Genomic DNA, 24389 nt, shown 5'->3' with positions numbered 1-24389 from the left:
TACCTGGCAGTGGGAGTTTCATCATATCTGAAGACAATGAAGACATCAAATTCGAAGAATAACATCTTTACATTTGAATGGATCAATCTTAATTCAATTGGAGGTCGAAATTAAACCTAAAAAACTCAGTTTGTAAGTGTGACAATACTAAAGCAACCCTTTAATTAAGTGTTATTAAACCAAATGAAGTGAACTCATTGTTGATAAATCTGTCCCTGTGAGTGAATCTGTCTCTGTGATCAGACCTGTATGTGTCCGTCTAACTTAGATCTATTCATGTATCTACTATGTGATGTGTCCTGTGTGTAGCTTAGCAAACTCTGTGCCTTTATCACTTTAATCTATCACAAATGCTGCACACTCACTGTGTGAAACATCTCTCTGTAACAGCAACGCCTCAAACAACCCACAACCCAGATCACATCTCATTCTGTCATGATGCTGCAACACCAGAAGTTTTGAAATAGGTGTTTGAACTGCAGACTCGGATCTCTGCGCTCCTTCGGTCCTACTCTGAGCTCCTTGCTTCTAGGTCTGCGCTCATTCGTCCCACCTTTTCCTCCCCTTCTGCTATTAATCAATAGGGTTCAGTTGATCCATTTCACCTCTGACATCCACTCAGAGAAAAAGGATCAAATCTGCATCAGTGGAACAGTTTATGTAACAGGAGATTCAAATTGATCAAATGTAACTGTTTATAGCCTTGAGTATGAAGATTATTAAAGTTTCATTCAGTCCTTTCTGTTATATAAAAGACAGCGGGTTTGAATGCTGAGCCAAGCTTTATTGTGATAGGACAGAACAAGTCAACAACAGTTAAATGATTACATTGGTCAGGGACAGATGTTAGGAAGTGATACAGAGACGAGCTCACATTCTAGCTTAAACTCCCTGTAACATCTCACTGTACATCAACATCTTCAATTTGTACTCTTCATCTTTCTTTACATGTAGGCAGATACACAAGTGCTCTTATTTTGGTGATTAAGTCAGCTTCCATGTGTTTCCTTATTCTTAATCTCAAATGTATTTAATCACAAACAGACCAGAAGTTTTCTTCTTCTAAACTTTTGAACCCTCTGAGGTCAAACTTACAGCTGTGTTAACGCACAAAACACACATTTGTCTGAAATGTCCAGATTGTTATAAACTCAAAAGCGTCGCTCTGTCAAAGAAACAAATCCTAACAGAGAAGGTGAATGAAGGTTAAGTGATAAAGAAGAAGAAATCTTTGATTTCCCTCCATGCATGCATGATTTCAGATGATTGTTGCAGATTTAAGATCATTTTAAATCGGTTTGATCTGAATCAGAAGACCTCTAACCGCTGTTGGACCTCCTCCTGTAGTTGCTCTTCTGACTCCTACTTTGACTCCCACCCTGATTTCTGCGCACCTTCCTCTCACCTCTGCGCTCCCTCGGCCCATCTCTGCGCTCCTTGCTCCTAGCTCTGTGCTCCCTATTCTGATCTCTGCGCTCTGGGCTTGGATCTCTGCGCTTCCTTGGCCCATCTCTGCGCTCCTTGCTCCTAGCTCTGTGCTCCCTATTCTGATCTCTGTGCTCTGGACTTGGATCTCTGCGCTCCCTCGGCCCTTCTCTGCGCTCCTTGCTCCTAGCTCTGTGCTCCCTACTCTGATCTCTGCGCTCTGGGCTTGGATCTCTGCGTTTCCTTGGCCCATCTCTGCGCTCCTTGCTCCTAGCTCTGTGCTCCCTATTCTGATCTCTACGCTCTGGACTTGGATCTCTGCGCTCCCTCGGCCCTTCTCTGCGCTCCTTGCTCCTAGCTCTGCGCTCATTACTGCCACCTTTCCCTCTACTGCTGCTGCTGTCCTGCTCAATGCTGGGACTTCTACTTCTGCTTGAACTTTGACCTGTGCTTCCTCCCTGTTGCGGTCCTACATTATTATCAATACAGTGTTCTGCAATCCTTCCACCTGAGGAGCAGGTGCTGCACAGAAACTCATTTCCTGGTGTGTAACAATGGAATATGTTGTTCATACCGAGATTAGCATTTGCAAGATTGGTTAAAGCTGCTCTCAAAACGTCCTTGTCTATAATAATATTACCCCAAGTTGGCTTGTCAAATATCTTTGTAAACACAAAGGCATGATTATCTCCCCAACGTAGAACATACTCTTTATTCAAGACTAGGATGTTGTTATCGAATTCTGGATTTGTACACTTAGTACCACATGGGGAGTTGAAGGAGTAGATGAGTAGGAAGTTTCCGCTGGGGACCCAGTTAGTAGGTATGGCCCTAAGAACATTGAGCTCTGCATGTCTACTATTCTTAGGTAAGGAAACAACAACCCTTGTGCCTATGTACACTTTTCGTTTCTTAATATCCTCTATAGCATTGGTGTCGGGCTTTATCAAGTTAATCAGGTTGGAGCGGTCAAAGGTCGGGTCAGTAAACTGCGACAGTGGGATGTTTGCAGCCAGACTGAACTGTATGCCTTCCCCTACATCATACCTGTCAAGAAACACAGACAAACACACAGACACACGCACGCACGCACGCACGCACGCACGCACGCACGCACGTACGCACGCAGACGCACGCACGCACGCACGCACGCACGCACGCACGCACTCACGCACACACACACACACACACACACAGTTTAGTTTTACATGCAGACCATTCCATTTTACTGTAGTATTTTAGTATTTTCCCTGTACAAAGTCTGCAGAGATCAGCCACGTTAATTAGAAACTTCACAGCTTCACCGATACACCAGAGGTTCTACATGGTGACACATTCCATAAAGTGGGTGTGGTCTATGTGGATTGATTGGTATGTTCACAGGTTTTGGTGAAGGATTGGACTCGGGGTTATGGACAGATGTAGACTCACTGTTCCGTGAGGACCTTTACGACCTGAGCCAGCCGGTTCTGGTCCACAGCTCCCACACAGTTTCCTGCTATCAGGAGGAGCGAGGACGCCACCATCAACCAGCTCAGCGACGCCATCTGTTGAAGGCTGCGTTGTGGAGTGAAGGAGAGGAGGAGGGATTACAGAAGAGGTGACAGGAAGCAAGAGGATGTAGAGGAGAAGAAGAGGAGGCAGACTTTGTTTCTCAGTCTAATTGACTAAACAATTCAAATTTGATGGCTGAAAAATAGAAAACCAATTAAAACTGAGCGTAAAAGTTAATCTGTAAATTAAAGAAATAATTACATCAGTTGAAATAATTAAAATTAGATTTCTGATTAAAATAATATAGTATAAAATTCAATCCAGATCTAGTTGATGTTTTACCTGCCTGATGTCCAAGTGTCACGTCCAGATGCTGCTGCTGTTCACGCTGAACTTCTCCTTCTCCTTCTTCTTCTCTTCTTTACGGTTTATTGGCAGTTAACGAACCAGCTTAATTGCGCATTACCTTCACCCACACTGAACATCTTCCAACCAGAAGCCTTTATAAAGCGGAGCAGGGGCGTGGCTTCAACTCTTTTCCCATGAAAGAGGAAGGAAAAAGCACCAATTCTACCTGGCAGTGGGAGTTTCATCATATCTGAAGACAATGAAGACATCAAATTCAAAGAATAACATCTTTACATTTGAATGGATCAATCTAAATTCAATTGGAGGTTGAAATTAAACCTAATAAACCCTTTAATTAAGTGTTATTAAACCAAATGAAGTGAACTCATTGTTGATAAATCTGTCCCTGTGAGTGAATCTGTCTCTGTGATCAGACCTGTATGTGTCCGTCTAACTTAGATCTATTCATGTATCTACTATGTTTTGTGTCCTGTGTGGAGTTTAGCAAACTCTGTGCCTTTATCACTTTAATCTGAGGCGTCGCTGTTACAGAGAGATGTTTCACACAGTGAGTGTGCAGCATTTGTGATAAACAACCCACAACCCAGATCACATCTCATTCTGTCATGATGCTGCAACACTAGAAGTTTTGAAATAGGTGTTTGCACTGCTGTCCGAAACAGGGCTGGGTGAAAAAGGGACATATGTTATTCTTATTCTTTTTAATATTGACTGTGGAAACCGGTTGGCACAGGAGTAAAACTTATGCTAAGCTCCGAACCTTAACACAGCCCGAGCACGAGGCAACGCAAGGCAACTTTATTTGTAGAGCACAAGAGACTCAACATGCTTATCTAACACCAAACTTAACTCACATCCACCATGTGATCAACTCCAGAGGGCCTGAACAGGCTGCTGGACACTTTCTGGAGACACTTCTTTGGATCTTTTAGATGGAGGTTAGTCTTTAGGGTTCAAGCTCAGGTCTGAAACGTGACCCAGTGCCCTTTAGGCCCCAGAAACATGATCAATAGAGTTCATTTGGACCACTTCCATGTGTTTCCTTTTCTCACTCACAAATGTATTTAATCACAAACAGACCAGAAGTGTTCTTCTTCTAAACTTTTGAACCCTCTGAGGTCAAACTTACAGCTGTGTTAACGCACAAAACACACATTTGTCTGAAATGTCCAGATTGTTATAAACTCAAAAGCGTCGCTCTGTCAAAGAAACAAATCCTAACAGTGAAGGTGAATGAAGGTAAAGTGATAAAGAAGAAGAAATCTTTGATTTCCCTCCATGCATGCATGATTTCAGATGATCGTTGCAGATTTAAGATCATTTTAAATCGGTTTGATCTGAATCAGAAGACCTCTAACCGCTGTTGGACCTCCTCCTATGTTTGCTCTTCCCACTCCTACTCCGACTCCTACTCGGATTTCTGCGCCCCTTTCTCTCACCTCTGCGCTGCCTTGGTCCATCTCTGCGCTCCTTGCTCCTAGCTCTGTGCTCCCTATTCTGATCTCTGCGCTCCTTCCTCTCACCTCTGCGCTCTGGACTTGGATCTCTGCGCTCCCTCGGCCCTTCTCTATGCTCCTTGCTTTTAGTTCTGCACTCATTCCTCCCACCTTTCCCTCCACTGCTGCTGCTGTCCTGCTCAATGCTGGGACTTCTTCTTCTTCTGCTTGAACTTTGACCTGTGCTTCCTCCCTGTTGCGGTGCTACATTATTATCAATACAGTGATCTGCAATCTCTCCACCTGAGGAGCAGGTGCTGCACAGAAACTCATTTCCTGGTCTGTAACAATGGAATATGTTTTTCATATCGAGATTAGCTTTTGCAAGATTCGTTAGAGCTCTTTTCAAATCCACCTCCCTTATACGAGGACCTGTCTTCGGCTGGTCAAATACCTTTGTAAACACAAAGGCATGATTACCTTTCCAAAGTGGAACATAGCGTCTAATCAAGCCTAGAATGTTGAATGGGTTTTTTGGATTTGTACACTTTCCACCACATGAGGACAGGTAGGAGTAGATGAGTAGGAAGTTTCCTTTGGGGTCCCAGTCACTTATGTTCTCAAGAACACGGAGCTCTGAATGTTTTGGAGGATCAGGTTTGGCCACAACAACCATGTTGCCTTTGTACACTCCACCGCTGTTAATATCATTTATAGCATTGGTGTTGGGCTTTATCATCTTCATCAGGTCGTAGGGGTTAAAGCTACGGTCAGTAAACTGTGACAGTGGGATGTTTGCAACCAGACTGAACTGTCCGCTTATTGCATACCTGTCAAAGAAACACACGCACACACGCACGCACGCACGCACGCACGCACGCACGCACGCACGCACGCACGCACGCACGCACGCACGCATGCACGCACAAACACGCACAAACACACACACACACACACACACACACACACACACACACACACAGTTTAGTTTTACATGCAGACCATTCCATTTTACTGTAGTATTTTAGTATTTTCCCTGTACAAAGTCTGCAGAGATCAGCCACGTTAATTAGAAACTTCACAGCTTCACCGATACACCAGAGGTTCTACATGGTGACACATTCCATAAAGTGGGTGTGGTCTATGTGGATTGATTGGTATGTTCACAGGTTTTGGTGAAGGATTGGACTCGGGGTTAGGGACAGATTTGGACTCACTGTTTCCTGACGGCCTTTACGACCTAAGCCAGCCGGTTCTGGTCCACAGCTCCCACACAGTTTCCTGCTATCAGCAGGAGCGAGGACGCCACCATCAACCAGCTCAGCGACGCCATCTGTTGAACGCTGTGTTGTAAGGAGAGGAGGAGGGATTAGAGAAGAGGTGACAGGAAGCAAGAGGATGTAGAGGAGAAGAAGAGGAGGCAGACTTTGTTTCTTAGTCTAATTGAGTAAACAATTCAAACTTGATCTTCTTCTTTTCCTTTAGGCTGCTCCCTTCAGGGGTCACCACAGCAAGTCATCCTTCACCAACTTACCTCATATCCTCCTTCACTACATCTATATATCTCCTCTTCGGTCTTCCTCTAGGCCTCCTTCCTGGCAGTTCCCACCTTAGCATCCTTTTCCCAATAGCTTCCCTCTCCCTCCTCTGTACATGTCCAAACCATCTCAGCCTGGCCTCTCTGACTTTATCTCCAGAACATCTAACATGTGTCGTCCCTCTTATGTACTCTCTCCTGATCCTATCCATCCTTGTCACTCCCAAAGAGAACCTCAACATTTTCATTTCTGCTACCTCTACCTCTTCCTCCTGTCTCTTCCTCAGTGCCTCTGTCTCCAAACCGTACAGCCTCTCTGGTCTCACCACTGTCTTGTCCACCTTTCCTTTCATTCTTGCTGAATGACACATCACTCCTGACACTTTTCTCCACTCGTTTCAACCTGCTTGCACACGTTTCTTCACCTCTTTTCCACTCTCTGTTGCTCTGGACTGTTGACCCTAAGTACTTAAAATCCTCCACCTCCTTTATCTTTTCTCCCTGTAACCTCCCTGTTCCACTTGTGTCCCTCTCATTCACACACATGTACTCATCTTCATCCCTCTTCTTTCCGGTGCATACCTCCACCTCTCCAGATTTCCCTCCACGTGTCCTGCAGCACTCTAACATACTTCTCTACCGCTCCAGACTTCCTCATACAGTGCCACAGTTCCTCTCTCGGTACCCGGTCACAAGCTTTTACAAGATCTACAAAGACACAATGAAGCTCCCTCTGTCTTTCTCTGTACTTTTCCATCCACATCCTTAAAGTGAATACTGCATCTGTGGTACTCTTTCTTGGCATGAAGCCATATTGCATCAGGACCAACTGCCTTTCCACTCTTCATCCTCTTCAATGCCCTCCTCACTTCACCTTTACTAACCTTTGGTACTTCCTGGTCCACAACGGTCACCTCTTCTACTCTTCGTTCTCTCTCATTTTCCTCATTCATCAACTCTTCAAAGTACTCTTTCCATCTTCCTATCACACTTCTGCCTCCTGACAATACATTTCCCTCTTTATCCTTCACCACCCTGACCTGCTGCACATCTTTCAGTGTCCCACTTCTTCTTTAACTAACCTCTTTCTCAGCTTCCACCACTTCGTCCTCTGCTCTGCCTTTGTCTTCTTCATCTTCTTCACCACCAGGGTCCTCCCACACACCACCATCCTATGCTGTCTGGCTACTACTTTGCAGTCACTAATCTCCTTCAGATTACATCTTCTACAAGATGTAGTCAACCTGTGTGCTCCTACCTCTGCTCTTATAGGTGACCCTATGTTCCTGCCTCTTCTGGAAGAAAGTATTCACTACAGCCATCTCCATCCTTTTTGCAAAGTATACCACCATCTGTCTCTCTGCATTCCTGTCCTGGATACCAGACCTGCCCATCACTTCCTTATCACCTCTGTTGCCTGCACCAACATGTCCATTGAAGTCTGCTCCAATCATCACTCTCTCACCTGTGGGGATACTCTGCATGACTTCATCCCACTCACTCCAGAATTTCTCCTTCTCTTCTAACTCACGTCCTACCTATCCGACACTCTTTTCACTTCCAGAACATTCCTAACAAACTCCTCTTTCAAGATAACTCCTACCCCATTCCTTTTCCCACCAGCAGCACCATGATAGAACATCTTAAATCCTGCTCCTAGGCTGCTGGCCTTCCTGACACAACCGGCTGCATTTATCCACGCTTGGGACCGGCACAAAGAAGGCACTGGCTCGTGCCCCCTTTAGGCTGCATTAAACAATTCAAACTATTCAAACTATTCAAACTATTCAAATTTGAATTGAAAACAATTCAAATTTGATATGCAGCTGAAAAAAAGAAAACTGGTTGAATGAGCGTCAAAGTTTATCTGTAAATTAAAGCAATAATTACATCAGTTGAAATAATTAAGATTAGATTTGAATCCAGATCTAGTTGATGTTTTACCTGCCTGATGTCCAAGTGTCACGTCCAGATGCTGCTGCTGTTCACGCTGAACTTCTCCTTCTTCTTCTTCTCCTTCTTCCTCTTCTTTATGGTTTATTGGCAGTTAGCAAACCAGCTTGGTGGCACATTACCTCCACCCACACTGAACATCTTCCAACCAGAAGCCTTTTTAAAGCAGAGCAGGGGCGTGGCTTCAACTCTTTTCCCATGAAAGAGGAGAGAAAAAGCACCAATTCTACCTGGCAGTGGGAGTTTCATCATATCTGAAGACAATGAAGACATCAAATACAAAGAATAACATCTTTACATTAAAATGGGACAATTTTAATTCAATTGGAGGTTGTAATTAAACTTAATAAACTCAGAAAAGTGTGACCATAATAATAACAACCCTTTAATTAAGTGTTATTAAACCAAATGAAGTGAACACATTGTTGATAAATCTGTCCCTGTGAGTGAATCTGTCTCTGTGATCAGACCTGTATGTGTCTGTCAAACTTAGATCTATTCATGTATCTACTATGTGATGTGTCCTGAGTGTAGCTTAGCAAACTCTGTGCCTTTATCACTTTAATCTATCACAAATGCTGCACACTCACTGTGCCAACATCTCTCTGTAACAGAAACACCTCAAACAACCAACAACCCAGATCTAATCTCATTCTGTCATGATGCTGCAAAAACAAAACGAAAAGATTTGAAATAGGTGTTTGAACTGCTGACCGAAACAGGGCTGGGTGAAAAAGGGACATATGTTATTCTTATTCTTTTTAATATTGACTGTGGAAACCGGTTGGCACAGGAGTAAAACTTATGCTAAGCTCCAAACCTTAACACAACCTGAGCCCGAGGCAACGCAAGGCAACTTTATTTGTAGAGCACAAGAGACTCAACATGCTTATCTAACACCAAACTTAACCCACATCCACCATCTGATCAACTCCAGAGGGCCTGAACAGGCTGCTGGACACTTTCTGGAGACACTTCTTTGGATCTTATAGTCTTGAGTTTATTAAAGTTTCATTCAGTCCTTTCTGTTATATAAAAGACAGCAGGTTTGAATGCTGAGCCAAGCTTTATTGTGATAGGACAGAACAAGAAAGAGTTAAATGTTTACATTGGTCAGAAACAAATATTAGGAAGTGATACAGAGACGAGCTCACATTCTAGCTTAAACTCCCTGTAACATCTCACTGTACATCAACATCTTCAATTTGTACTCCTCATCTTTCTTTACATGTAGGCAGATACACAAGTGCTCTTATTTTGGTAATTAAGTCCGCTTCAATGTGTTTCCTTTTTCTTAATCTCAAATGTATGAAATCACAAACAGACCAGAAGTTTTCTTCTTCTAAACATTTGAACCCTCTGAGGTCAAACTTACAGCTGTGTTAACGCACAAAACACACATTTGTCTGAGATGTCCAGATTGTTATAAACTCAAAAGCGTCGCTCTGTCAAAGAAACAAATCCCAACAGTGAAGGTGAATAAAGGTAAAGTGATAAAGAAGAAGAAATCTTTGATTTCCCTCCATGCATGCATGATTTCAGATGATCGTTGCAGATTTAAGATCATTTTAAATCGGTTTGATCTGAATCAGAAGACCTCTAACCTTTGTTGGACCTCCTCTTATGCTTGCTCTTCCCACTCCTACTCCGACTCCTACTCGGATTTCTGCGCTCCTTTCTCCCACCTCTGCGCTGCCTTGGTCGATCTCTGCGCTCCTTGCTCCTAGCTCTGTGCTCCCTATTCTGATCTCTGCGCTCCTTCCTCTCACTTCTGCGCTCTGGACTTGGATCTCTGCTCTCCCTCGGCCCTTCTCTACTCTCCTTGCTTCTAGTTCTGCACTCATTCCTCCCACCTTTCCCTCCACTGCTGCTGCTGTCCTGCTCAATGCTGAGACTTCTTCTTCTTCTGCTTGAACTTTGACCTGTGCTTCCTCCCTGTTGCGTTGTTACATTATTATAAATGCAGTGATTTGCAATCCCTCCACCTGATGAGCAGGTGCTGCACAGAAACTTTTTTCCTAGTCTGTAACAATGGAATATGTTGTTCATACCGAGACTAGCATTTGCAAGATTCTTTAGAGCTCTTATCGAATCCTTCACCTCTATACAGTCACCTGCCCTCGTCCGGTCAAATACCTTTGTAAACACAAAGGCAAGATTACCTCCCCAACGTGTAGTACAGTTTTTAATCAAGCCCAGAATTTTGAATGGGTTATTTGGATTTGTACACGTTCCACCACATGAGGACAGGTAGGAGTAGATGAGTAGGAAGTTTCCTGTGGGGTCCCAGTCACTGATTTCCTCAAGAACACGGAGCTCTGAATGTTTTGGAGGATCAGGTTTGGCCACAACAACCATGTTGCCTTTGTACACTCGACCTCTGTTAATAACCTTTTTAGCATTGGTGTCGGGCTTTATCATGTTCTTCAGGTTGGAGGAGTTAAAGCTACTGTCATTAAACTGTGACAGTGGGATGTTTGCACGCCACCATCAACCAGCTCAGCGACGCCATCTGTTGAAGGCTGCGTTGTGGAGTGAAGGAGAGGAGGAGGGATTAGAGAAGAGGTGACAGGAAGCAAGAGGATGTAGAGGAGAAGAAGAGGAGGCAGACTTTGCTTCTGTCTGTTTGAGTAAACAATTCAAATTTGATGGCTGAAAAATAGAAAACCAATTAAAACTGAGTGTCAAAGTTAATCTGTAAATTAAAGAAATAATTACATCAGTTGAAATAATTAAAATTAGATTTCTGATTAAAATAATATAGTATAAAATTAAATCCAGATCTAGTTGATGTTTTACCTGCCTTTTTCACTTTAATCTATCACAAATGCTGCACACTCACTGTGCCAACATCTCTCTGTAACAGAAACACCTCAAACAACCAACAACCCAGATCTAATCTCATTCTGTCATGATGCTGCAAAAACAAAACGAAAAGATTTGAAATAGGTGTTTGAACTGCTGACCGAAACAGGGCTGGGTGAAAAAGGGACATATGTTATTCTTATTCTTTTTAATATTGACTGTGGAAACCGGTTGGCACAGGAGTAAAACTTATGCTAAGCTCCAAACCTTAACACAGCCTGAGCACGAGGCAACGCAAGGCAACTTAATTTGTAGAGCACAAGAGACTCAACATGCTTATCTAACACCAAACTTAACCCACATCCACCATCTGATCAACTCCAGAGGGCCTGAACAGGCTGCTGGACACTTTCTGGAGACACTTCTTTGGATCTTATAGTCTTGAGTTTATTAAAGTTTCATTCAGTCCTTTCTGTTATATAAAAGACAGCAGGTTTGAATGCTGAGCCAAGCTTTATTGTGATAGGACAGAACAAGAAAGAGTTAAATGTTTACATTGGTCAGACACAAATATTAGGAAGTGATACAGAGACGAGCTCACATTCTAGCTTAAACTCCCTGTAACATCTCACTGTACATCAACATCTTCAATTTGTACTCCTCATCTTTCTTTACATGTAGGCAGATACACAAGTGCTCTTATTTTGGTAATTAAGTCAGCTTCCATGTGTTTCCTTTTCTCACTGGCAAATGTATGAAACCACAAACAGACCAGAAGTTTTCTTCTTCTAAACTTTTGAACCCGCTGAGGTCAAACTTACAGCTGTGTTAACGCACAAAACACACATTTGTCTGAAATGTCCAGATTGTTATAAACTCAAAAGCGTCGCTCTGTCAAAGAAACAAATCCCAACAGTGAAGGTGAATGAAGGTAAAGTGATAAAGAAGAAGAAATGTTTGATTTCCCTCCATGCATGCATGATTTCAGATGATCGTTGCAGATTTCAGATCATTTTAAATCAGTTTGATCTGAATCAGAAGACCTCTAACCTTTGGGGGCCTTAATTGATTTGTGTCTTCCCCTCTCTCAGTACTTTCCCTGTCTCTACTACTCGGAGTCCTCCACCTCCTCGTCCCCCCCCCTCTACGACTCCTACTCCTAGCTCTGCCCTCCTTTCTCCTAGGTTCAATCATCGACCTGTCTGTGTACATTTCTGTGTTGATGACATAATCTATAGCATTCATGTTAGGCTTTAGTTTAGGTTCAGCAACCTGCTGCTGTGGGACGTTTACAGGCGGAGAGAACTGTCCGCTCTCTGCCAAACTGCCAAAGAAACACATGCACGCGCGTGCACGCACGCACGCACGCACGCACGCACGCACGCGCACACACACACACACACACACACACACACACACACACACACACACACACACACACACACACACACACAGAGAGCTTAGTTTTACATGCAGATCATTCTATTTTCCCTGTACAAAGTGTGTAGACATCAGCAATGTTCCTTAGAAACTTCCCAGCTTCACTGATACACTGGTGGTTCTACATGGTGACACATTCCATAAAGTGGGTCTGGTCTATGTGGATTGAGTGGCATGTTCCCAGGTTTTGACAAAGGGTTAGACTCAGGGTTAGTGACAGATTTGGACTCACCTTCTTCCAGCACGTCCCTCGCCCAAACAGTTTCCTGCCATCAGGAGGAGCGAGGACGCCGCCATCAACCAGCTCAGTGATGCCATCTGTTGAAGAGTTGTTGGGTTCAAGACGCAGAGCCTGCCGTCACTTTGTGGAGTGAAGGAGAGGAGGAGGGATTAGAGAAGAGGTGACAGGAAGCAAGAGGATGTAGAGAAGAAGAGGAGGCAGACTTTGTTTCAGTCTGTTTATGTAAACAATTGTAATTTGATGAACGGCTGAGAAAAAAATAAAGTGATTAAAAATCAGCATCAAAGTTGATCTGTATTTACCTGCCAGATGTCCAAGTGTCACGTCGAGATGCTGCTGCTGCTCACGCTGAACTTCTTCTCCTTCTTCTTTACGGTTTATTAGCAGTTAGCAAACCAGCTTAATGGCGCATTACCTCCACCCACACTGAACGTCTTTCAATCAGAAGCCTTTATAAAGCGGAGCAGGGGCGGGGCTTCAAATCTAAATGGCCTGAGAAATGCCACTAAATATTGCATCAGACATCTTATCCTTATTCTCTTTAATATTGACTGTAGAAACCGGTTGTCACAGCAGTAAAACCTAAGATAATCTCAGAACTTTACCACAGCCCGAGCCCGAGGCAACGCAAGGCAACTTTATCTGTAGAGGACAAGAGACTCAACCTGAACTTAACCCGCATCCACCATATGATCAACTCTAGAGGGCCTCAACAGGCTGCTGGACACTTTCTGGAGACACTTCTGTGGATCGTTTGTGGGAACATTTTTCCAAACCTTAGAGGTGGATGGAGGTCTTGGGTCTAGGGTTTGAGGTTGAGGTCTGAAACGTGGCCCGGTGCCCTTCAGGCCCCCAGAAACATGTGGGAGTTGGTTTAGAGTCTGTATCTCTATCTTAAGGGGGCTAAAAAACTTTTTCCAGAAAGTATTTTGGAAGATTCTTACCACAGCATTGAGTTTGTTGAAGTCATGTTTGAGTTTGTCATCTGTCACTACTGCAGATGGTTTCTCTCTCTCTGGTCAGAATGTGAATCACAGCAGCGGGAGAATCTCCAGCAAAACATCACATCAAGTTCCTCACAGTCCATCTTTGATCCAAGATAGCGACATTGGGTTCGTCATTAATCAAAATGTGGGAATTTAGTCATTTTTATATACAATTCACATAATAATATTTAATCTTAGGAGTGTGGGCAAATGTCACTTAGTACTTAAATATTCTAATTTGTTATCTACAAATAGTCCAGAGATGCAAAAATATGATCCATAAAGGCTTCTGTGGCTGAGCAAAGGCTTGTTGTATGTTCTACTGGATTGTAAGTGGCACAACAGAGTAGAACGAGATGTCCTAGATGACCCAACCTTCGTAGAGTTCCTTCCACAAATACACAGGATCTAGATATGTCAAATGAAAGCTGAAAGATGTAAAACCTTGATGGAGGTCACGAAAGAACAGAAAATCCCTCAGATCAGGTAAACTTTAAGTTTTTTAATAACCTTTTTTCTGTCCATGAAAGATAGACCATCAGAGAACAACCCACAAAGAACAGATGATGAAATTCAATCTCCTTAAAAATAGACAAAAATATAAATGAAAGACAACGTTCCCATCTGGCAGCGACAGAAAAGTGGAACAGGTGGAACAGAAACAGCAAAGTAAAAGGCGACACAGAAACCAAAGTGCCACTGCTGACGCTCCTCCGCCTGAAGACTTTCTCTTTTCAAATCAACATTTTCCACAATGTATACAACAGCCCACAGAAGAGGAAAGAACAGAGTACATAAGCCAGGGATAAAATTACCTTTGTACAAAAATAGATTTTTTTCCAAGTGTTTTTTTTTACTTGAACCTTTTTACCGTCTATGCAACAGAGAAAGCAGTGATTGTGTCACAAGCTCAGCTTTTCCTGATTACAAGTTTAAAACATACAACAGCCAAGCAACACGTACAGTTTGGAGGGTTTAAAGTCCTTTTTTTCTTCCTTTTTGATCATTGTTGAGGTCCCGTGAACAGCTGAGCGCTGGTTCTTCTGAGTTTAGAGCTGCTGGCGTTTCTGCTGGTCGATTGAATTTCCATGCCGAGCTCAAAAAACCCTTTTACATTTGTGAAAAGTTGGTGCGGAACAGTTTAGTCTGAATGACTCTTCTCCCTCTTTCAATATCGGAAATATTCAACAGATTTGTAGATATATATTTATAAATATATACACATATACATATAAACAAAATAGAGCTTTATGTTATAAAGCATTTGTGTAGTTAATCGTTCCATCTGGGTGATTCTCTCTGTATCTCCTCATTAAAAACCCTTCTCTCCGTTTTCCTACAGGGGAGTGAGCTTGCACAACTTCCACTTTATGGCTTAAATTACCCGGCGTCACCAGTCACAGTAAACTAACAGCAAAACAATGAAGACCAGACGTCAGACTAAAGAGAACCGGAGCAGATTTCATTGAAAGTTTGGGCTTCTCCAGAAAGAATTGATTTCATTTGAAAAAGCAGGCGGAAGATCGGCAATATCCTCCAAAAAACAGAATTGGATAAATCTACCATATGCAGTCGTATAGAAAAGGTTGTGACAGTGAAATTCCGGCAAGAATAAAATTCCCCTTTGCCATTGAGTTGAAAATTTCCTTGCAAATTTCTCCTTTTGTTGCTTCTTTTAAAGACTACAAATACTGTAAACTGAGCTCAGAGCTGGCAGTCAATACTGTCACCTGGATGGTTTGGAGTTAATTGAGAAATAAGAAAAGCCAATAGCTCAAACTGGAATTATTGCTACTTTTTCAGTCTTCACGAGCACAAACACTGAGGTTTCTGTCTGATCAATGTGAACACCAACATGGATGATAACGACGCAGTGAAAAAGTGCCATCTTTTTTTTGTCTGATTAAATACTTGTAGAAAATTCAAGTAACGTTGCAGTTCCGCTTCTCCTCCACTAGGGGGAGGTCACAGCTCTTCCACAGTCTCTACATCGCTCACTCCGTCTTGTCCAAACTCCTCTATGTTCCAATCACGCCTGTTGTGTATCAAACGGTTACATTGTTGGCATTGTTTTGTCGCACAGAGACACTATGAGGGCATGTGGGCATCAGTTTCACAGCTCAACACACACACTTCCCCCATTAGAAGCCCTCTAACATGCTGAACGTCTGGAACACTGCTCCCACGGTTGATTGATCAGTGGTTTCCTGGTAGGAGTCAACACCTCAGAATATTCCTTATTTTTCAGGCATAAGAAGGAACCTGGACTCAGAAGGAACCTTGAAGTATGTTTTCTTCTAGATGTTTCCATTGTATTGTGGCTCATTGGCTGCTGGTCCTATCCGTTATTATGTTTCCACCAAACCATATCTAATGCAAACTTTGAAGAAATATAAAAATGTAGAAAACATTTGCTTCAGGGGTGTAAATTGTCTTTTGAAAAAATGAAATAGTGACTTTCTTTTTATATTTGTGCTCCAATTCAGTTTCATTTTGTGATTTTTCATTCATTTGCTTGGATTTGATTCCAAACCTGGATGGAAACATGGCTACTGGCACATCTGAGGCAGGATTTACTGCAGATTCTCCACTGCCAAAGGTGTCGCAATAGCTGAGAAATGCTCCAATGTGCCATAATAAACCCTTAGTTTGCAGGGAAAATGAATACATTTGTAAATACAGAACGACGGTCAAAGACAAAAGTGTCTGAGGTATTTACTCCTGACCAGGAATCACAACGTTCCAATGGACCCACGTCTCATATCACTGCTTTTGTCCAGTTAAAGGTATCAAATCGGTTTCACCAACGATGCTTTGTTCTGTGGACAATCTTTGGAAACGCAATCGATGCATAGTTGTGCAGCAGCTGCAGCATGTCGAGAAAAAAAGGAACCAAAAAGCAGAAAATGGGCATTAAGCATATTTATACATAAAAAGGAGACATTTCAATATTTCAGTTGGACTTGAATGACACATGGTTTGTCCAGAGAAGTGCAGAGAGTGAGCGTGTAAACCCCCAAAGAAAGAAGAGGCTCAACATGAGGGTGTTCCTGGGCCCCGAGTCTTCCTCAGAGGTAGATCACACTCTGGGAAACAACCCGACTCCACTGTCATGAGGTTAAGTGCCAAGTAACAACAAACAAATAAACAAACAATGGCTCGGCTGCATTGACAAGCACTTCTCCCACATACACACTGTATACGGAACTGGATGAGTCTCAGGAACCGACAGTCTGAGGGATGGAGACCGAGGTAATTGTGCATCGCTGTTGTAAATGAAAATACCATCAATACTGTGTGTGGTTGTAACTCTCTGTACAGGTAGATACGAGGTGTTTCTAAAGCTAGAATCCTCCGCGCCGAGCAGAGGGATTACTGAGTGTGGAGGTGTAAATGGTGTGCTGAAATTCACAGAAAATGACAAGCGAGGGAGGGAAGGATGAAAGGAGCTGAGAGGGCCGGCGCGCACGGCGACGTCATGCCGTCACAGCTCTGATGGCAGTGCAATTCCCCGCGGTATCGCCTTGGATGACACAGAGCCGTTTGAGTTTGCCTCGTAGAGTTGTGACGAACGTTCCAAATAGCCCGGCAAGTTTTTTTTTTTTCCTGCACCGTCCATTGATTATCAGAACATCCAGTGATGCCCGTGGAGCTTAAAGCTTTTGTGAAGCTGAAGACGACAACAGAAAGAGCTGCAGAGATTGTTCCGCATCGAGTTCTCCCAACTACTGAAGCGTCCTCCCCAGTATTCCACAGTGCTGCTAGAATGAGACGTGCTTTGATTTGCTGGAACTGGGCAGAGACCTGAGTTGAGCTCTGGCAGCCTTGTTGACAAACCTCCGAGTCCCCTTGAAAACAGCTAGTGCAGGACCCGACTGGTTCACCGGAGTCGGGCAGGAACTGATGAGTTCTGGTGAGCAGACGTCTCCCCTTCCCTCCCCTCCCCCCCCCACTGTCGCCGCTGTCCCTCCCTTGTGTAAGTCCTGACAGCCAGAGTGCTCAGGTCCAAGTCTAGGATCAGCCTGAGGCTCCTCAAGTCCAAGACGATTGTCCCGATCACGATGCTGTGCTGTGTCCAGATGTGACATCACCACCGCTTTGAATTCCTGCGAGCGTAACTGTGTGTTCCACCTGATCGTCTCCGCCTGACTTGTCGAGGTTAAGAAAAGCAAAGACGAAAACAAATGGCTCAATACGTTTCTATCATCCTCAGTCTGTCCTCATTTCAGTCCACTGATGTTGTCTAGAGGTTCTCATATATATATTTCTTATTTATATATTTTTACAAGGTATAAAACAGACCCAGAGACATGATGAACTCATTCTTTTGAAACACATCAAAGGGATCTGAGGAGAGACGAGAGGGAGGGAGGGGGGGCGGGGAGGGAGCGGCGCCCAGTGGCCCCGCCCAATGGCCCCGCCCCCCGCAATCCTCCCTCCAAAATCATCACGTGATCTGTCGCTTGCTGGAGCAGGGGGCTTTACAGGACCCTGCTCCCCATCCAGGTCCGATTGAGGGAGGAGGAGGAGGAGGAGGAGGAAAGGAGGAAGGGAACGAGGGCTCATCCCCTGTCCACTATTATGTCATTTGATGAGGAGCTTCTAGCATCTCCATGAGGAAGGTGTCGATGGGCGTGTCGCCAATGAGCTTGAAGAAGAACAAGTGCTCCAAACACTTCAGGCCGATGGAGCGCAGGGCTGGTAACCGCAGCAACAGCTTTGCAAACCTGCCAGCACACACAAGCGGAGACAAGTTACACATCACAACTACAACACAAGTGTTCACAAATCACTAAGGTAAAAACACTAAATGCTGCCTGTTGTTGATGTTTTATTTGAGTAAATTGTAAATTGTAATGAATCAAACAGCACTGAGAACATAGAAGTTAAGATAAAGCAGAGTTCTTGCTGTTTTATGCTCACATGTATTAACATTGAAAGTATTTCCATTGTGTCATAACTCCAAACACACTGAAGATGAATCCTCGGAGCGTCACATAGCGGTTGCCGAGGGAGCTTGTGTGTTTAGTTACCGTATAGGTTACATAGTTTGACACAGAGCACAGAGCTCCTGCATCTGTGTTGCATCGTACAGAGCAAATCCCTGGACAACAACGCACGTACAGTAGACTCCATCAGTGGTGGACTGCACCCTTACCTGCCAGGCTGCTCGGGGTACTTGTGTTTGCAGTAGGCTTCTAACGAGGCGTAGACTTTCTCTCTCAGCGCTTCCACCTCGGCTGGGTTTGAAAGACCTTTAGAGTCTGTGAACACCCACACACACACACACACACACACACACACACAAGAACATCAATGATCAAGGGGGCCAGACACCAAGCAAACCTGCGCACACACACACACACACACTGAATTTGAATTCACTCTATGGAAATGTCTGCAGAATCACGTATTGCTTTTGGCTCGTAGAAGGTTCAGAACGCGTTTGGATCGTGTTCTTACTACAAACTAACTTGTTCATTTGGGATTAAACCAAAACCACTTCTTCATACTGGTCTTGGTGTCGTGGTTTTGATTGCTGCCCAACAAAGCAAACCAAGAGGGAATGAACTCAACTGAACCGGACTGAACCAAGAGTGAACACACCTGTGCGCATGTGTGTGTGTGACACTGGGCTCTGTGATGCTAGGCTATGAGGAATGTAGACCAGTGCAAACTTAGGAGATGAGCTTTAACCCCTCTGACCCACGTGCCACAACATTCTGTGTTAGTCCAATTAAGTCTGTAATGTCCTTACGTGACTAATTTAAGGTTCATTCCAGGACAAACCTCCTGATTAACAGTGTTCAACAATGACTGTTGCTGTTACTGGGTCACGGTGTGAGAGGGAAGATAAAGCCTCCACCCCCTGACCCCGGCTCTGTGGGCAGGTCAGACCAGCACAGCCCCACATTAAAAAGAGAATCAGGCTGAGAAGTGAACTGTCAACCAGTAGGTCTGTGTGCTGTAAGTGGACCGAACCAAATGTGGCACGCAGAGGGATCTGTGTGTCTGCAGTGGCCTCTGAGGGACAGAGGGAGGCCAGCAAAGCATTACACTGAGCCATTAAAGCTACAGGAACAGGTTTGGACCAATTGGGGCTCAAAGACAGACTGAGCAGCATGGTTGAGTCTCAAACCCTGACCCCAACCAGAAACAGAACCATTAGGCCTTTAAACTAACCATAATCATAACCCTCAACTAACATAGAGGTGAAATCCAGTCCAACACAGAGTCCTGATAGCTCCACTCAGTCAAATAGGAGGGGCAGGTCAAAGGTCGTAAACGTGATGGACTGCAGAAGGACTTGTATACAAACGGCACCGTAACAAGTGACACTGTGAATTGAACCTGTGACCCACTGACCATCAAGAACTCTTGTGTACCTTAATTTAAAGTTTAGACAGTACAGGAGTCTGTGGAGTCGAGGTCAGAGGTCACCAGTATAAACTACATACAGATCTTATTGCAGACTTAAAGATGGTTTGAGTCTCGACCTTCAAGTCCTTCGTACCTGGATTGAAGAGGACGATCGCTCGAAGGCACCCCAGCTCTGTCTTATCCATCTGCATGTCCCTCATCTTGGACACCAGCTCTGTGAGGACTCTGTGAGGCAAAAGAGACAAAACAAGTCAAACATGTGGATCCTGCAAAAATAAGGAACAACTTCAATCTGGTTCTCATTTGGTTGCATGGCGTGGCAGTAATCACACACTAGACCTCCTCTATATCCTCCACCTCCTGTACATTCTGCCCATATGTTGCTCCCTCAACCACTGCACTTTGGCTCAAACGCACTTAAAATACAACAAACACACACACAGACGTGCTCACACGCCCGTACACACAGACGCACTTAAATCACTGGAAAAGTTTACAGCTCTGCAGAGTAATTACATTCAGTACATGGCTTTCATAAAGGGAAAGCCACAGAAGCCACAGAGTAAACACCGGCTGTAATCCGACACTGAACACTCCCACTGTCTGTGTGTGACATCACAGGTGGGCGTGTCGCTGCGTGGAGTCATTTGAACTCCTCACCCTTCCTTGACACCCTCGCTCGCTCGCTCTCCCTTTATTTTCCCTCTCGCTCCGCTTCTTTCTCCCTCTCTCTCCGATAGTAAAGTCAATTGTGGCTCTCAGCTCATTCTAATTCAATTTGCTCCGAGGAACAACAGCGGTAAAAAAAAAAAGAAAGACTCGGGAGTGTTTAAGTTAATCAGCCTCTTCATTTTCTACGGCGCAGAGGGAGGAGCAGATAAAGAAACATTATCAGCCTTGTGTATCTTAATGCAGAGATGTAATGCATCCTCTGGCTAAGCAGATGATTGCACAGAGAGAGAGGCGCCGCAGCCCGAGGAGCCGCCATGGAGGAGAGGAAGACAGAGTGCAGACACAGAATGCAGGAACACATTGATTCTCCCTGCACCTTTCCAAACCCAGCACACGGCTCCGGTCTGGGAGAGATTCAGCTGAACACACGCTGCAGACTGGAGTGAGATTTCTGCCTGTCAGACCTTGAACACGTCAGTGAGAGCGTCACCATGGAGCTCGTCGGCTCATTTCAGCATGAACGGCGTGTGCACAGACTCTTCTCCTCCACATTGTTGCAGCACTTCAGTGTTTCTGTGTGACCCTCGCTGCTTAGAGCTTCATGTACGGATTGATGATTGGAGTCCATAAATAGTTGCTGCTATTGCTTTCATTGATCACACACAACAACAACAACAACAACAGGTTGCAGTGTGTGTGTGTGTGTGTTCCTCATCTCTATCTCTGTATTCTTTGTCTGCTTGTCTCTGAGACGCTGTTGTTGCTGTGAAGTCCATCTAATGTAATCTAATCTCATTACTTTAAGTGGATTGCAATAAGAAAGCACAAACTGCAGACCTTCCTCCCCCTCACTCCCCTCTAGCACCACACAGGATTTAACTTTAATAATCTGACTCCTTGAGCTTGAATATCTTCCCGTCTTAACAGGAACAATATCTGCGTCTTAATTAGATCAGGAGATATTCATGGAAATCCATAATTCAATAATGGCAGGACCATTCTGGATCCGGCTCAGCAGGCGGTGACGATGCAGTCAAACGTTCGGCCGCACCATCCTTAGTCTCTGCTGCCATCTAGGGGTAAGCTGGTGTTAAGACAGGAGCAGTCTGAATGGTTGTCTAGGGCCTCAAAATAAAGGAACTCTAAACTTAGGGGGTACACAAACTTCTTTTTTGCAACTGTGAGGTAACAATAAGCAATTTACTGAATGCAAAATGTCTCAGGAGATATGTTTAAACAGCGACCTGTCGAAGATGGCTCCCACTCCAGCACTGTGGGCACTGTTGCGGTGAACGTGAAGCCCGGTCGCCAACAGGATACCGTCTTTCACCGCTATGGAACGGTGCGAAAACGATGCGATGAGGAGTTCATTCCAACCTGGGACAGAGAGGAAGAGAGGAAGAGAGCGAGAGAGAGAGAGAGAGAGAGAGAGAGAGAGAGAGAGAGAGAGGGAGGGAGAGAGAGAGAGAGAGAGGGAGGATGAAGCAAATCCCAGTCCAAAAGTTCACACTGCATTCAGACGAAATCAAAGTGACAACAAAGGGGGGGGAATTTCCAATGTATCAATTAAGCTGCGTGGTAAAAGCGTGCAGCTCTCTGAAGCGCGGGCATCAGGTTCTTACTAAGACATCTGCATCATGCTTCCTGAGGAGACAAGCGTGTAAAAGGGATGAGCTGCGCCTGCCAACGCCATGAAGACAACAGCCTTGATGTGGCAAAGCAGGGGCCTCCACGCCCAGAGAGAGCGGCGGAGAGACACAAGGGCGCCGCTTTCTGAGTGACAGGGCTCCTTTAACTGTTCTGCCTGGCAACACTCTCCTCTTCTCCCCAGAGTTGAGTTGGATATGAGAGGAGCAGGGATGCTTTTATCTGCGATACAGCAGAACTAAAGCGGTTATTTATAGAAAACCTGAGAGCCGAGAGGAGAGGAGCGCTCCATAATAACGTCTTTCTCTCTCTCGCTCTCTCTCTCTCTCTCCTCTGCTGAAGTCTCTCCATCATTGGTATGTGCGATGGATAAGGACTGATGGGGGGGGGGAGGGGTTTCTTCTGGGGACAGGATGGGTGTGCAATAGCATTTCCCCCCCCAACGTGGAGGGAAAATGGAATGGTGCGATTAGGAACGACAGCCCAGAAACGCATGATGGAGAATGTTACGCCGCAATGTTGCTGCTCACATGGAGGCAGGTGTGTGTGTGTGTGTGTGGTCTGAGCTCGTCCCATTCTTCTAAATCAAAGCTCTTCCCTCTTCCTTCTCACACTGACCTGCTCGTAGGAGGATGACCTGGTCGTCCAGCGGCAGCTCAGAGAAATGGGGGATCCTCTTGGCCCACTCCACCAGGGTGAACAGCTGCTTGTCGGCGGCCTGGCAGATATTCGTCACCGGGTCGTTCGGCTGCAGGGTAGCAAACACACACACACACGTCTTCATGTTACACACACAATTAAAACGTTAAATAAATAACGGCTCTTTCTTCGCGTTGTGTGTCATTTTCTCTACGAGCCACCAAACTCTAAAAACACACACGCTTCCGTTCGCGCTGTGCAGTGACTGATCTGCTATGAAGAGGCGTGAGGAGGCGTAAGGAGGACGACAAAACAAACAGTGATTCTGCCAAAGCTGGTGGAGGAAATACCTGCTGCTTAAAAAAAGACTTTCACCGAGCAGAATCCTTCCTCGGGGATCCTTTAACCTTCACACAAATCAGGCCTTCAGACAGCCGGCGGAGCTCAGGGGGGCTCGGGGGGGCCGTCCCCCTCTCTCCACCGACACTTCACAACAGACCGAGCGCTTAGGAGCTCAAGTGGGACTTCGTTACCGGGCCGGGCCGAGCCGGGCCGTAAGTGTTGGAAAGGAAGCGGCAAAAATGTGAAAATGACCGGCCATCATCTCCCGCTTGAACACTTTCATCCTCAATGTGTAAATTCCACTAGAGTCTTCAATCAATCAGATAAAGACAACAAAGAAGAGGCCCGGGAATCCAACATATCCAATTATATTCAGCCTCATAATCTAGTCACAATTAATAGTTTGTAAAATGATTAGAACAGTAATAATGGTGGACTTGAAGACTTAAAAGCACGCTGGCGATGAAGCTACACACACTGACAATGAAGTGAAGGTGAAACAGGGAGAAAGCTGCAGTGCGTTCAGCTCATTATAATCTACTCAAGCCCCGAGGAGAGCAGGATGAAAAGGAGGCCGACGAGAGAAGAAACTTAGAGCTCAGAGGCACGGACATGATTATTATATTAATGCAGACATGGAACATTTATGTTTGGTGGTTTTGTATAATCACACGTCCTCATTTATTATTCCTAACACACTGCAATATTCCAGATATCCCTCATATTTGCAGATGTAAGGCTTCAAACATGTAGACTTGATGAGGAAATCAGGTGCAGTGGCAGCAAAGGAGACCTTAGGAGACCTTATGAACCTCTGAAAGATCTCCACAAGGCTTTAAGTACCACCTGGGCTACACGGACCACAGTTTGAGAACCAGCACATGAGCCAGACGGAGTTTATGAGCTGTATCCTGATCCTAACGTCTCTCACTAAAGTGTCAACTGGCCAAAGAAAAGATCCCAAAAAAGCACAGATTAGTAATCAAGCATCCACATCTACATCCCAGGAACAAAGAGGCTGA

General features: G+C 44.7%; 2 protein-coding genes and 1 long non-coding RNA gene across 7 annotated transcripts in view; all 3 read right to left on the bottom strand.

Moving 5' to 3' along the window:
- Window positions 1–775: 775 nt before the first annotated feature.
- On the bottom strand, window positions 776–3409 carry LOC143009958 (uncharacterized). The gene is made up of 3 exons (XM_076162061.1): window positions 3262–3409; window positions 2857–2982; window positions 776–2472 (listed from the first exon to the last, which is right to left on the bottom strand). Exons 2-3 carry the CDS (start codon window positions 2970–2972, stop codon window positions 1320–1322), a joined length of 1269 nt encoding a protein of 422 aa, XP_076018176.1. The 5' UTR covers window positions 2973–2982; window positions 3262–3409; the 3' UTR covers window positions 776–1319.
- Window positions 3410–4454: 1045 nt separating this feature from the next.
- On the bottom strand, window positions 4455–6005 carry LOC143009947 (uncharacterized). The gene is made up of 2 exons (XR_012964751.1): window positions 5942–6005; window positions 4455–5554 (listed from the first exon to the last, which is right to left on the bottom strand). It is a non-coding gene; the product is annotated as an uncharacterized LOC143009947 (long non-coding RNA).
- Window positions 6006–14173: 8168 nt separating this feature from the next.
- rxraa (retinoid X receptor, alpha a) overlaps window positions 14174–24389 on the bottom strand; it is an 85543-nt gene continuing 75327 nt past the window's right edge. For all 5 annotated transcript variants that reach the window (XM_076162038.1, XM_076162040.1, XM_076162037.1 and 2 more), the window contains 5 exons: window positions 23005–23134; window positions 21984–22116; window positions 20201–20292; window positions 18845–18950; window positions 14174–18413 (listed from right to left, as the gene is read on the bottom strand). In XM_076162038.1, the coding sequence (XP_076018153.1) occupies window positions 18266–18413; window positions 18845–18950; window positions 20201–20292; window positions 21984–22116; window positions 23005–23134 (609 nt within the window). In that variant the 3' untranslated portion in view covers window positions 14174–18265. The remainder of the gene's footprint in view (window positions 18414–18844; window positions 18951–20200; window positions 20293–21983; window positions 22117–23004; window positions 23135–24389) is intronic.

Source organism: Genypterus blacodes, unplaced genomic scaffold, assembly GCF_046128005.1.
Source record: "Genypterus blacodes isolate CSIRO-AG114 ecotype Tasmania unplaced genomic scaffold, CSIRO-AGI_Gbla_v1 ptg000119l_1, whole genome shotgun sequence".
Taxonomy (NCBI): Eukaryota; Metazoa; Chordata; class Actinopteri; order Ophidiiformes; family Ophidiidae; genus Genypterus; species Genypterus blacodes.
Note: the sequence above shows the minus strand (reverse complement) of the source record. Positions and strands in the feature narration are given on the sequence as shown.

Excerpts from the sequence above, each read along its gene's own strand:
- LOC143009958 (XM_076162061.1), bottom strand. The coding sequence starts at position 2,972 with ATGGCGTCGCTGAGCTGGTTGATGGTGGCGTCCTCGCTCCTCCTGATA. Across the intron at positions 2,473-2,856 it reads GTAAAGGTCCTCACGGAACA|GTATGATGTAGGGGAAGGCA; the intron begins GTGAGTCTACAT and ends GTTTCTTGACAG.